At 48.0% G+C, this 13,068-nt stretch overlaps 1 protein-coding gene and 1 long non-coding RNA gene across 19 annotated transcripts in view; one reads left to right on the forward strand and one right to left on the reverse strand.

Moving 5' to 3' along the window:
• The window catches only part of LOC121070426, a 38,659-nt gene that overhangs the window by 4,612 nt on the left and 20,979 nt on the right, over nucleotides 1-13,068 (forward strand). The window contains exon 1 of one of the 14 annotated variants that reach the window (XR_005820070.1): nucleotides 12,437-12,558. The exons of the other annotated variants lie outside the window; for them this stretch is intronic. This is a non-coding gene — a long non-coding RNA (uncharacterized LOC121070426). Of the gene's footprint in view, nucleotides 1-12,436; nucleotides 12,559-13,068 lie in introns of those variants that run through there. 14 annotated transcript variants of the gene reach the window in all.
• Nucleotides 12,230-13,068, reverse strand: part of RAD51B (RAD51 paralog B) — a 378,738-nt gene continuing 377,899 nt past the window's right edge. For all 5 annotated transcript variants that reach the window (XM_040557572.1, XM_040557566.1, XM_040557568.1 and 2 more), the window contains one exon: nucleotides 12,230-12,437. In XM_040557572.1, the coding sequence (XP_040413506.1) occupies nucleotides 12,414-12,437 (24 nt within the window). In that variant the 3' untranslated portion in view covers nucleotides 12,230-12,413. The remainder of the gene's footprint in view (nucleotides 12,438-13,068) is intronic.

The raw sequence follows: 13,068 nt of genomic DNA on the forward strand, positions 1-13,068 counted from the left end.
TTGATAAGTATCCAGAAATTAAGGCACCAACTTGTTGAGGTTTTAGGCCATGCCTAGGCCCCATCCTGATAATCCACTGTTAGCTTAATTATCAACCTTTGTTTCTCCAGACAGTCAATTTGTTATGGAGCAAATGCATGTGTGTTGGATTCACTTGTGAAAGCCTCAACAGTAGATAATTTAAAATCAAATTACAGTGACACAGTCTGCCATTAACCTGAAAAAGAAGGTACCTTTCACAGGACAATTCTCTTCGTGCGCTAAAATAAAAGCTGAGCAAACTGCGCCATAATGCTCAGACAGCCTGCAGAGCCGTAGGATGCACATTGACTTTTTAGGAAGATATGCAGCGAACGCTAAACAACCATGACGTTCCCAGTACTGCTGCCCAGAACCAGCGCCCTGCTCTTCCTTACGTGCAGGGACATCTAAACAGCTCTTGCCGCAGCCGCTGACACCACAATACTGAATCCTGCTCTGAAGAACTTAGGAGTGAGTCACTGAGATGGGAATTAACCCGTTACTTAGCATACACACACTGCTGAGCTGAAATGCAGGGAGAAGGGAGGCAATGAAATCCCAGTTTCCAGAATCAGAAATTTTCATTGTGTGTCTTTTTTTTTTTTTTTTTTTTTTAATTTTTACTGTTATCCTCTTAATCTACCTAGTTATTGCTGGTGTTGTGGTATCCAGCCAGCACGTGTAGGGACTACTCGCCATCCCTATTCAATATGCAGAGCTGCACTGCCGTGCTGAGCAAGGCTCTGGGAAACATAGCTATGGGAAGTCGGGCCTTAACATGGTCAGGCTAGTCTCACGTGTGCTATTCAGACAGGCTGAAAGTGACACTGAGGTCTTGCTTTGGTACTCAGGTTGACCTCATATCCAACACCAGCAGCTCTCTTTGATCTGCTTTTCTTTCGACATTGTGTGTTGTATGCATCCCCCCTCATGCATTCATTCCATTTTAATGCTGTTGGTCTGGATTTGGGAGAAGGCCAAAGTGCCAGCAAGCCAAAAGACCAGCCAGAAGAGTGATGATTTGGCCATCTCAGAGACCAGCTGTAGGAGATGTGATTTTATCTGACAAAAAAGGTGCTGAGAGTATTTTAATTATGCAGGGGGGGTGGGTTTGGCAAAAACAGAGGGCTCTGGCTTCAAGTAGAAACAGCTAATTTAGCTGAGTGCCAAAACTTGTGCCAGCTCTAGGTAAACTTTGCTGCTCTTCTTGCAGTGCTCATCCAGTCCTGTTCCAGCCAGCAACAGGAACTGCCGCCGGGTGCACCTCATAAATACAAACAGACCAGGAGAGACTCGTGTGAATGTTCCTATGTGTTCACTTCTTGCAAGGACGTGTCTCACACCCGGAGCCCAGCTCCGCCGTGCCAGATCAAAAAGTGGGCATGGTGTTTGCGCTGTCCTAAAGGAGAGAGGACACAGTCCTCAGCCAACAGAAGTGCCCAAGCCAGGGGTTTGACAAGTACAGCTGTGGGCAGGAGGGTGGGTGCTCTGCAAATCATGGCTCTGGATAAGGCTTTTGGTGCTCGGAGCCATGTCTACATCAATATCTGTGATGAAGCACATGCTTAACTTTCTAAGCACAAAGCTCTCACATACTAAGATTTATATTTAAAGGAGAGGAGAAAGAGAAACATAAATTTGGGGTATGTGTTTCTGAGCTAGGAAACATGAAAAGCCATTTGCAGCAAGGAAACATACCACTTTTGCTGAGAGGCACTTGGGATGGCTCTTGCCTTTCAATCTCTCTATCAACAGATGAGATGCTGGAAGATTGCACCTATCCTGAAACCCTCATTTTCTTTTGCAGAGTAATAAGCAAATAGGTTTGAGCCTGTTGCCTGCAGGGAAATGGTTTTGTAATGGAAGGAGCACCCTGCACTAAATCAACAAACAGAGAATGGCTGTGTTTGTTTTTCCATGTACTGGAGGTGAAGGTTGCAACCACACTGGGGTTTCTTTCACATCCTCTCCACTTGACACAGGGCAGGGAACAGGCACAGATGCACATGGAGCTGTAGTGTACATGGAGGGAGCGTGTAACCAGAATCGCGAAGCCTTTGGGCTCTGCTTTTCCTCCATGTGTGCTCTGTGCTGGCGGGGTGGGCGATGGGCCCCCAGGCACTCCCGGCACTGTCCCTGGGCTCTGTGAGCCAGCACCGGCTTCCCAGGGAGCCGCCTGGGTTCCCCACTGCTCGCTTCCAGCCTCGATCTCCCACTTGTGCAGTCACACAGCAGAGCATCGGGGAATGCAGCTGGACTACAGCTGACCAACAGCTACAAAAAGGAAGCTGTCTCTATTTTTTTAACCCAGCTCTGTTCCCCACTCCAGTTCACTCCGAGGGCACACCAGTGCTGGCACTGGGAGCGATCCTCACGGGCTTCTTTCAGCAGTGACAGCAGCTTAGGTGGGTGACACCAGCTTATGCCGGCCTGGGTGTTGGTGGCCCTCTGGCCTGGGCAAGGGATGGCCTGGAGGTGGGGCAGGATGCTGGCCCCGAGCCCTGCCTGCATGAGCAAGCAGGAGAGGAGAGCTGCAAGTGCAGCCGAGCTGATCAGCCAGCAGCAGTGATACTGGTGGGTGTCTTGTTTCATGCATTCACATACTCATAGAAATGCGCTTTCATTAATACAGCTCATTTCACATAAGGTAGGTATTTTTGCTTATTGGCTTTAAATACAGAGCTACCAGTATAATTTTTGTCCATGCCATGTATGCTTTGTTGTCATTGCTGAAGGAGTGTGCCTAGCACAGGCACAGACTTGGAGTTGATTTGGGAAAAGATGGTTATCTAGGCAGACAGAGGTTTGTTTTCCTCCCTTCAGTTGCATCACAAAGACAGTGCATTACTGGGAAGCATTTTGTACACTTAGTCAGTACACAGGGAGCATTTGCAAAATTCAGGATGGGAATAAGTTTATGGTTTAATCCTGTCTTACACAGATGTATTCACCTTATCCATATATTCCTAGCATTTGAACCTATAGATCAAAAATAGGCCTATGGCACGAATGGATGCTTTAAGAGAGCATATCCTACAGACAGCCCTCTCCATGTCTATACCTGATGCACAGTTGTGTGCCCATATGTGCTTGTGTTTTTCACATATATTTCCCATCGTTCCTCCTTGCTCCAAACAGATGTAAAGATTTGTGTGTGTGCATGTGTCTATGTGTCAGAACAGGCACACCGGTGCATATACAAGTACTTGCAGACACTTGCAGGTATATATGTGCCCATGCAGCCCACACTACTCGTCACGTTTACATCTGTCTGTATACATGCCTATCCTGCCATACAATCAACATATGCACAAGTTTGCTGTAAGAAGCCAATCCTCCCCCCCTTCCCACCCCCCTCCCCGAATTGCCAAATGCTGAACCCCTCAGGCTAGCTGTTGTGGTTACCCTGATTCCCAGGTTTCTTCTGCAGTCGGCTTGTAAGTGGCACTACAAGTTTCCTAACAACTGGGATGAAGTTTTGTGTAAATCACCTTCTAGGCATTAGACTTTTCCCAGCAAAAGAGGGGGGCGGGTGTTTAGAGGAGGGAGAGCTGCTCCCTTTGATGTGGGGATTAGTTCACATGTCAGTGTTATCCCCCCCTTTTTTTTTTAATATGCTGTGATTTACAGAAGGGCGGCTATGAGAGATAGCCAAGGGGACACCCACGTGGGACTTACTGACAGACACCACCTCCCAGAAGATACCTACAACTAAAGCAGCTGGCATCAACAGAAAGGCTGCAATTACAAAAATAAATAAATAAATAAATAAAAAATAATAAAAAGCATCTTAAAAAATAACCTGTTTTGCCTAACAAATGGTTTCTAAAAATTAGGATGTGCTTTAATGCTAATGGAGCTGGAACTGGTTTTCCAGCAGCAGAGGGGAGTCTTTTTGCAGATCCATAACAAAGACATTATAAATGCTTTTTTCCTTTAAAAAATGTTTGGTCTGTATCTTCCCCTTAGAGCACACATCAGTAGTGAGAATGAGTGTGGCTCCAGAAGAGATTATGCTCACTTGAAACATATTAGCAACACGACTGCTCCAGTCAGTTTCCATGCTGTCCTGCGTGAATTTTTATCGGTGCTTTAGAAAAACTTCACTTTTTGGTCAAAAGTTATGTAGTTGTTCTGCAATCCAATCTTATGTCTGTTAGTGTTAGAAGAAACTTTCCTGATGCTTTTCATGGGAACTGGATAAAGCTCTGAATTATTAGGCTAGGAGCCATATTCAGAGTAGCTTTGCTTAGCATATCTGAATAGTTTAAGCTTATTGCTTTGTGTAGCGGATGGCTGAGGGGCTGATGAGAGAGACAGTGATGAATAAATACAGTAAGAAAAGTTTTAACTAGCTTTATTTAAAAATAGTCTGCTGCATTTTTTTTTCAAAGTTCTATTTACTTTTACCTTTTTAATATCCTAATGTTTTTATTTGTGTCTTTCTCTTTCAATGAAACTTTGAGACATTCTATTAAAGCAAACTTCTTATTTTAAAGAAAAAAAGAAACAAACCAGAAGTTTAATTTCCAGACAGGCTGGCTCTCTGACCTGCTTCCCTGCACGGCTGCACTGGTGCTGAAGGCAGTGGGGGAGGCAAGAGTGTGGCAGCCCAGACTTCAGAGTGAGCTCCTGTTAAACTCTACCCTAAACCAACACTTTTCTCATGTTGTTTAGACTACAGAGGTAACAAAGCATCTTCCTCAGGTGTTGTCACTAACTGCTCTCCCATCCAGACACCTGAAGTCCCGCATTCACCTCTGATGCTGCTAACACATCGGTGCAGCTCAGAACTGCGCAGGCACTGCACCTTGAGGGCCAGACAAAAGCCAAACCACTTCAGCACTGCGATGACAACGATGACAACAAGAGGCCTCCCGCCAATTCCCCTGCTATTCTCTCAGGAATAAAGAGGTTTTTGTGTCAGCCCCAGGAGGCTGGGGCTGCCGCTGACAGTGGAAGCAGGACGTGCCCATGACGATCCGGCCTTGCAGTGGGGCGCGGCAGTGGTGTGGCCACGTTAAAGCGTGGCCTCACAGCATGGCTTCTCCCCCCCGAGACCAGCCACTGCATGCACCCTGAGCCAAGCACTGATCTCTCTTCTTCTACCTGCAGCCAAAACACAGATGGAAGCTGCTCCGGCCTCTCCCCAGGCCAAGATACTTGGGCGCCACAGGTTTGGCTCTTGTGTGTGTACGCGTGCGCTGCCTCAGCTTGCTGCCTCTATTTTGTGTTGATGTAAAGGGACCATGGATGTTGTGCTTTTCAGAAACCTGCACAGAATGATGATGCATGTGTGCTGTCCCCATAGCAGCAGGTTTCTGCATGGTGAGCCACAGGGACTTGCCCTCACCCTGGCCTTGGATGGGGCTGTGGTGGCGAGGGGCCTGTGTGGAGAGGGAAGCGAGACTCAGTGACTGGAAACAATGGGCCTTCCGCAGCCTGGTGCGTCTGCCATGTACGTTCCTTGCAGAGAAGGGTATCTAAAGAGACAGCAGCATGCCGAGCTACTTCGTCTTCTGAGGTGAAAATCCAAAACATTGGGTGCTCATTTATTCACATTGTCAAAATATTTGACAGGGTCGATATCAAGCAGTGTCTTGAAGACACTGCCTAATGGAAGGAAAGACAATTTGGTGATCCCTAGGCTCCCCCATGTCACCACACTTTCCAGAAATAGAAAAGCCTCTTCTCCGCTGTCCTGTCCTTCATTTGGCAGGGAGGGCAATGACGGGAAATCACATACCCCACTGGTATTTTCTGTGAACATGTCACCATTTGTGTGCTCGGGCTGATCTCCATTCTCACTGGAAGTTGGAATCCCTCCCGAGGGATTAAATAAGCTTCTCCTTCAAACAAGCATGCAGCACTGGCTGATTAAACCCCAGTATTTATGCATGCAAGTTGATAATGTTTTTCAGTGAGAAAAGTCATTCCTGTATTACTCAGGTTCACTCTTGTCTGTGAGAAGCAGGACTTCTCAAGTCTCCCATTTGTACTGAGTTGGAAATACCCAATTTAAGCAAAGTATGTTAAATGCCATACGTACTAAAGAGGTAGACACTTCAGTAGTTACATTTGAAAGTAGAGACTAGAACTCTGATTTTGTGATTTGGAAGGCTTACAGTTAGAAATTAAGCAATGTAATAAAATAGAAAACAATCAGACAGCCAGTCAAGCAGAACGGGCGTACTCTTTCAAGAGCATGAGAAAAGCAGAGAACTCAAAAAATACAGCCAATTTCATTTATTTATTTATTTATTGTTTGTTTTTGAAAGTTACGTAGGTAATGAGAAAGCTTATAGCAGAACAACATAAGCAGTCTGTAACTTAAATTTTGCCACGATCTTCCCCTTCACACTGCACAAATGCATGCACTGGGTGCAGTTCATAACCAGCCTGCCCCCTCCCCTCCAAAAAGAGAACTGAAACAGAAACCAAATGCTCTGTTTGGTTATCCAGCGATCTGGCTGCAAGGTGCCCCTGGCACATTGCTCCGTGGGCCACGTGAGCCCCAGATGAGCACTGGGCCCTGCCAGCCAGGCACTGCAGCTAAATAGCCACCTTCTTAGCATCCTGCACCCTGCAAAGCCTCCTGGGGCCTGATTAGGAGAACACTGCAGAGGTTTCACAGGAAAGGGGCCTGGGGTCAGGGAAAGTGCTAAACCTTTGCATGTAACATCTCATGTGACCAAGAGGGCGGGCTGGTGACCGTGGTCTCCATTGGCAAGCAGCGGCTTGCGGAGACCTCAGGGTTATTAGATGGGAGTGAGGGAGAATGCCAGCAATGTGTGTGGGGCCAGGGGGATGAAAGGGAAGCCCGACTCAGTGGATGAATGAATAAATATGCATGCGATTTGTGAATGACTTCTCTCCCTTTGCTGAACCTGCACACAAATTTCTACAGCGATCAGTGAATTCTGACAGTGATGTCTCATGGCTGAGAAGGTCCAAGCCGTCCCCCAGCCCTATGTGTCGAGCTGCTAGGGAGTCCAGCACCCGCTCGGTTGCTGCAGTGGCCCAGGTGAGATGTCACCAGCAGCACCGAGAGTGATGTTCCTGTGTGCCATGCGTGGCGTGAAGCTCCTCGCCAGGGCACCCCTGCGCCTCCCAACCACAGCTGCCACAGCGGGGAGAGTGGTGGCCGTCCTGAGCGCGGCAGCTCCCACTGCTGGTAGCAAAACTAGGGGCCGTGGCACACCCATGGGGTGTGAGGGGGAAAAATGAGGCTGGAGGAATCCCAGACCAAAGGGCACACGTCAGCTGGCAGGCAGAGCTCACCCGGTGCTGTCCCCATTGTCTCTGTTGCGCTCGGGGCTTGAGTGCCCGGCGGGCGGCCTCCTGAGATGGCGGCTGCAGGCATGCATGCTGGAGGTGCACGCAGGGAGAGGATTTGCTCCCCACAGTGCGTGAGTTTGGAAAGACGGGAGCAGGGCATTCACGGCTTAGAAACGGTGTCTCTGCAGCTTCTAACTTGGCATGCCAGAGCCATCTTTTATTATCCTTTGGGACTATAGCTGCAAACAAAAAATGCTTTCATTTCGCTTTGGCGGCCACTCAGGTTGTGTGTGCTCTGGCTGCTTCCTTAATTACAGCGGCTGTTGACAACTCCTCCTGATAGAGACCCTCTCTTTGACCAGTTCCCCTACTCCCCCACTTATTTTTGCAGTCTGGACACGCAACAAACCGGGACGATGGTCTGTAAAAATAAGCTCACTGTAATGCAGCGATTCCTGTGCCACAGCTCTGCTGTGTTCCTCTCTTCTGTCCTCTCAGTCTGTACTGGTGCTGTTTATTTCCTCTTTCTGGCTGTAAGACGCTTTATTTATTAGTGCTGGATTTCCTGTTGCCTGCAGCTGCCCGTGCTTTCCTCTCTGCAGCGCGTGTTGCCGTTCGACTCAGGCTCTCTCAGGTGCTCCTACCCAGCTTGGTCGACGGTTGCATTCCTTCCACCTGACAGAGAGGGGGACTCGCACGGCGTACAAAACCAAGCCAACCAAAGTCCAACCCAACCCAAAGCCAATGCAGGGAGCCCTCACAGGCATAGGAGGACCCCTCTTCTACGACTTGCTGACACGCAGATGATGCTTTCTGGGGCGGCAGGAACACCTCTTGTCTTGCTTGCTGCTCTGCAGGGAGGAAGCCAGCGCTTTGAACTATGGCCGGCCTGCAGGGCTGCTGCCCCAAGGGGTTAAAAGTTTGCCATGAGGTTTCTTTCACGTTGCGGGCCACATCATGGTAGAAATGTCGTGCGGACTTTCCGCACGTGAGGTTCATGAATGACTCCCTTGACCTTTTGTGGACATTCAACATCCTCGTAGTAAACACGATTGCTTATACGGAAAGTGAGGTCACAAAGGAAAAAAATGTTTTGCTGCTTTGAACGTGATTTCTCTGCTGGAAGGAAGGAGGAGGCACGAGCTCTTAACGTGTTGCGTATTACTGGCAAGGCTGGTTGGGAAAGCTCACTGGTACGCACTGGGGAGAAGAGCTGAACCACGTTCCCAGTACCAATTTGTTACTACTTCAAGTGGCAGGGAACGAGGTTGAAGCAGCGCCTAATGGCAACATTCCCTCTTTTGCAATTAACATGTGAGGGGCTGCCCTATTTTTATCACCTTTTCTTGCTGTTTGCTGGGGGCTCAGGGCCTGAAAACTGCGTAAGGGAAGTTCAGGTTCACGTGAGTGCCAAGTCAGGGGTGCGGGGTGTGATGGGTTTGGCGTGATGTGGTGCAGCCCTGGCAGGACGCGATGCTGCCAGCTGTGGCGAGCGGTGGGCAGCTGCTGGCCGTGACGCACTGCAGGTGCAGCGTGCAGCACCCTCAGACACTTTTTCCTTTGTGTCTGAGAGCTGCCTGGGAACACAAAATAGGGAACGGTCTTCTGACATCTTCCAGGTAGGATGGAAACAGGAGATCCTGAGCGTTTGAATTATGAAAGCTCCCAGTGTGTTACCTGCAAGCCAGTGTTTTGACCCCAGCATCCTGGCCAAATTCCAGCTCTGCTAATTACATCCTGCCTATGTGAAAATTCCCCTGCGTTTGTACACAGCCCTCCTTCCCTGCTTGTTTTTGGCAGCTGGGCGGCGTTGCCAGGCACAGCGAAGTGCTTGCCACGTCCCACCCCAGGCCTGGCCGCCTTTCAGCAGGGAATGAAGCGAGCACTGTGCACAGCATCTGCAGGAACCTTGGATCCTTGGCAGGGACGCGTGCCTCAGCAGCGCACCCGAGGGCCAGCGCTGGGGCTGGGGCACACAGCATGGATGGTGATGGCATAAACAGGTCAAAGGCCCCGGTTCAGGGCTGCAGCACCGGGCCACAGGGAAGGCAGCATGGGCGGCTGGACTCCCATCTGATTTAGCTCCCCACATCTCTCAGCTACAAGGGCTGAGGGTGTGCACTGATCTAGTGTTGGGAGCTCTCTGACTTCAGGTTGGTTTGTATGGCGTGAGGAGCTCTCGGTCCTGCATAAGCTGGCCACCACCAATGCACGCCCGCTTTTTGCACACCTGGTTATTGATCAGTGCAGACAAGCGAAGATAAAAGAAATCATTCAAAAAATTATAGATTTGTTTTCTTCTCTTTCACTTCATGACTCATGTGCGCATTACTTTTGGCTCATCCCTGTTGGGAACAACTCTTCTCAACTGACCCCTAATCCCCCTGGTAAAAACCTGACTCATAGCACCGGAGATGAACTGGCTTCTGGATTATCCCCCTCTTCTGAAGAGGGGGCGGAGGATGGCTGCCAGCAGTAGCTATGGGATTCTGATAATAAAAACTGTGAGTCACAAACAGGAGGCTAATGAACTCATAGATATTTAATACAGGAGAATGGCTTATTGGCTCTTCTGTCCAGTTTCTTGTCAGCCAAGAGCTCGCTCTGATTATGGCATTTCTACCACAGTCCTGCCTGAATATGATACGGGAGCACATAAGGAAGTGGAGGTTGCTCCTGCTGGTGCATGCAGAGGCAGCAGCAAAGGCAGGACATGTCCAAGGCAAATGGAACAGTGACTTGCTGTTTTTTTTTTTTCTCCTGCTCACATCCCTCTCTGATCTTTTCAGCATCTTGATCCCACAGGACAGCAGCAGTGAGAGTTCTCTGTATTCCAAGGGGGGAAAAAAACAGCTTATGTCAAGGTGTGACGCTAGCATGTTTTCACTAGATCCCAGAAGGGGAAGCATAGCGAGCCTTGAAATGGGAGGGAATCGTGTTGTTTGTGTTGACAGGAAAGATAGAAGGCTGGGACTCAAAGACCTGAGTCCTCTTGCCACACTGCCTGTGTGATTTCAGGCAAGGTACTTAGAATTTTTTTAGACTTATTATCCCTGTCTTTAAACCATATTTAGTATTTACTTCACACGGCTGAGAAGAAGGGGATTAAGCTTTAATTCATTAATGTTTGTAAAACATTTTAGAACTCGGATGGAAATTTCCCAGGTTGTGCAGAGAGCATTAAAAAGCTTATCTCCCTCTCTGACTGCAAATGTTCCTGTAATATGAGAGAAATGAGAGAAACAGTGCTTGCATTTCAGTGTCTATAATAATAATAATAATAAAACCTTACCGTCCAGCTTCCCCTCTCTATCCCTCCATGTTTTAAAAAAAAAAAAAAAAGAACCAGCAATGAGAAATTTTAGTCTAAACAGAGTGCAGTTGCTCCCTGGAGACCTGAATGTGTCTCAGTGGAATTTTCCCTGCCTTCAGCCTTTTGTACTTCTGAAAGGTCCTGGAACCAGGCATGTGACTGTAAGAGCAAAAAACACTTCTGTGTCTGAGTGCTCTACCAAATATTTACAAGATACCCAGATAAAATGGCTACAAGCAAGTTCAGCAGGGTTTGACTGACCGGACAGCAGTGCAACACTGTCAAGAAGAAAATCTAAACTTTAATTAAAACAACATTAAAATGAAATTTTACAAAGGTCTCTTCAAAGCACAAAATCGGTAACACTAAAGCTGGAGAATTGCTCTTCCCCATGGTGAAACCTATTAGCTTTTAAAAGTAGCTTATTGAAATGGAGTAGCTTACTTGTTGTGATGGAAACTTGGAAACTTCCCTGTTCAAGGAGAGCACAAAGCTGTGCGAGCAGGCGAGTAAGAGGATAGCTGCAGAGCAGTCTCCTCCATGCCATCCTTTTAGGTGGCTGGGAGCGAAGGGACATCGGCTTCCACATCCCAGCAGCTCCTCAGCCTCCCACACTGCCGCTGTAAGGGCACGCAGCACTTTTTAACAGGGGCCGCGTGTTTCCTGGGAACTCTCCTGGTCATCCCAGGGCTGCCCAGCAAACAGCAGGGGGCAACCTGTTGGCCCTTCACCAGAGGTGCCCCCGCTGCAGCTGATTCCCTTGCTGGGTTACCTACGGGTGCTCCGGCAGCGCTGCGGACCTCCCGTACTGCTGTGCGGGATGCACTGTTCTCCAAGAGGCTGCTCAGAGAGGCTTTCCTGTGAGTGCAGAGCGCAGAACCAGCGACTTGGGCCGATGGGGACCGCACCAGCCCTCGGCACTAACTCAACACACACATGGCTTTCCCTTAGGGATGTGAGGCTTGAGGGCTGGGAACAACTTGGTCCTGATCACAGCCCAGCCAGTGCCTTCAGTGGCCTTGAGCAAGTCATACAGTCTCTCAGTCTGGAAGGTGAGTACATAGTGCTGTGGTTTGCAGTCATGTTGCAAACGCTCCAACAGTGCTTTGAAAGTAGAAGAAGCTAAGCAGCTGTAACACACACCAGCCTTCCCACCATTTGGATTACTACCTGCTCTCCTTCACTTCTGAACTGCCAGAACCCTGCTACTGCCAACTCTGTTACATCATCCCTGATGATTTACAAGAGAATTACAGGAATAAGAGCCCACAGAACTATCGCTTCTTAATAAAACCAACGAGTGGGTTTACCATTTCTCTTAAAAAGCAGAAGCGAACATCTCCCTATGTTACAGGCTGTGGAAACCAAGCGCTCTGTGTGTTTGTCAGTTCCTGCAGACTGCTGAGGTGTAGGGGTGAATTCGGAACATGTGTGTGGCTTATGTTTCTTCACTAGCATGTGTGTTGTTCAGAGACTTCTATTACTATGTCACTTAATTCAACCCAAACAAAATTCAGAATTTTCTTAATTCCAGAGTTTAACATGGCACCACACATACAGAGAACAGCACTTGCTTTTGAAGTTAGTCTTTAAAGAGGCAAAAGAAGAATGCCTGAATTTTTGAAAAACAGCGTGGTTTATTCATTTCTCAGTGGAGTTTGCATTTGTCCTTCCTATGGATTGGATGGATCGCCAGGAGCCGCACCAGTAGTGCTGGGTAAAGCAGCATCAACTAAAATATTTTTCAAGACAGTGTTCCTCACTTGTATGGTCTGCAGGGCAGGATTGGTTCCTTCCCAGGTTAAATTTGGTTGGTCCTTTCCATCTGAAACACACAATAAAGACAGACACCTCAATGGCAATGTATAAGATGGAGATGACAAAGTTACTATTTCCTCCAGTGAACAGCCACTTGGAAACCTGTTTAATCCACAAAACGAATAAAGGTAAATTTCAGTATAAATTAATTTCACAGATTAGTTGAAAATGGATTAATTTATGCGTAATGATCCTCATTCTGCTGCCTGCCTGGTTGTCCTTCTAGTTACCAATATCCAGACTCATTTTCATTCTGTGTGGCAAAGTTTCTGATGCTACTCATGCTCTGGAGCCAAACCTTAGCACAGTCCAGGCCCCTCTGTCACCCCCTGGCAGAGCTCTCCCAGAGGCAGTGTATACTTGCTGAGAAGCTTTGCATCACTCTAGTTTCCCGGTAAAACTGTTTTTTGGTAGCCAGTGCCTATGAACAGAGAATGGGATGTGCAAAAAGACTGACATTCTCTACCACAGGTTTCTCTCTACAGTTCAAACGTGTTTCCTAGAGCTAAGCAGAGCACAGCTCATACCAGTATATTTTCCAACTATTAGCAAATTGCCTTGGATTCAGAGCAAATATTATGGCTGCACCCTATATGCTTTCCTAATGCCTAGGCTGAGAGCAGAGCCTCCCTCCTAAC

The sequence above is a fragment of the Cygnus olor genome, chromosome 5 (genome assembly GCF_009769625.2).
Source record: "Cygnus olor isolate bCygOlo1 chromosome 5, bCygOlo1.pri.v2, whole genome shotgun sequence".
Classification (NCBI taxonomy): Eukaryota; Metazoa; Chordata; class Aves; order Anseriformes; family Anatidae; genus Cygnus; species Cygnus olor.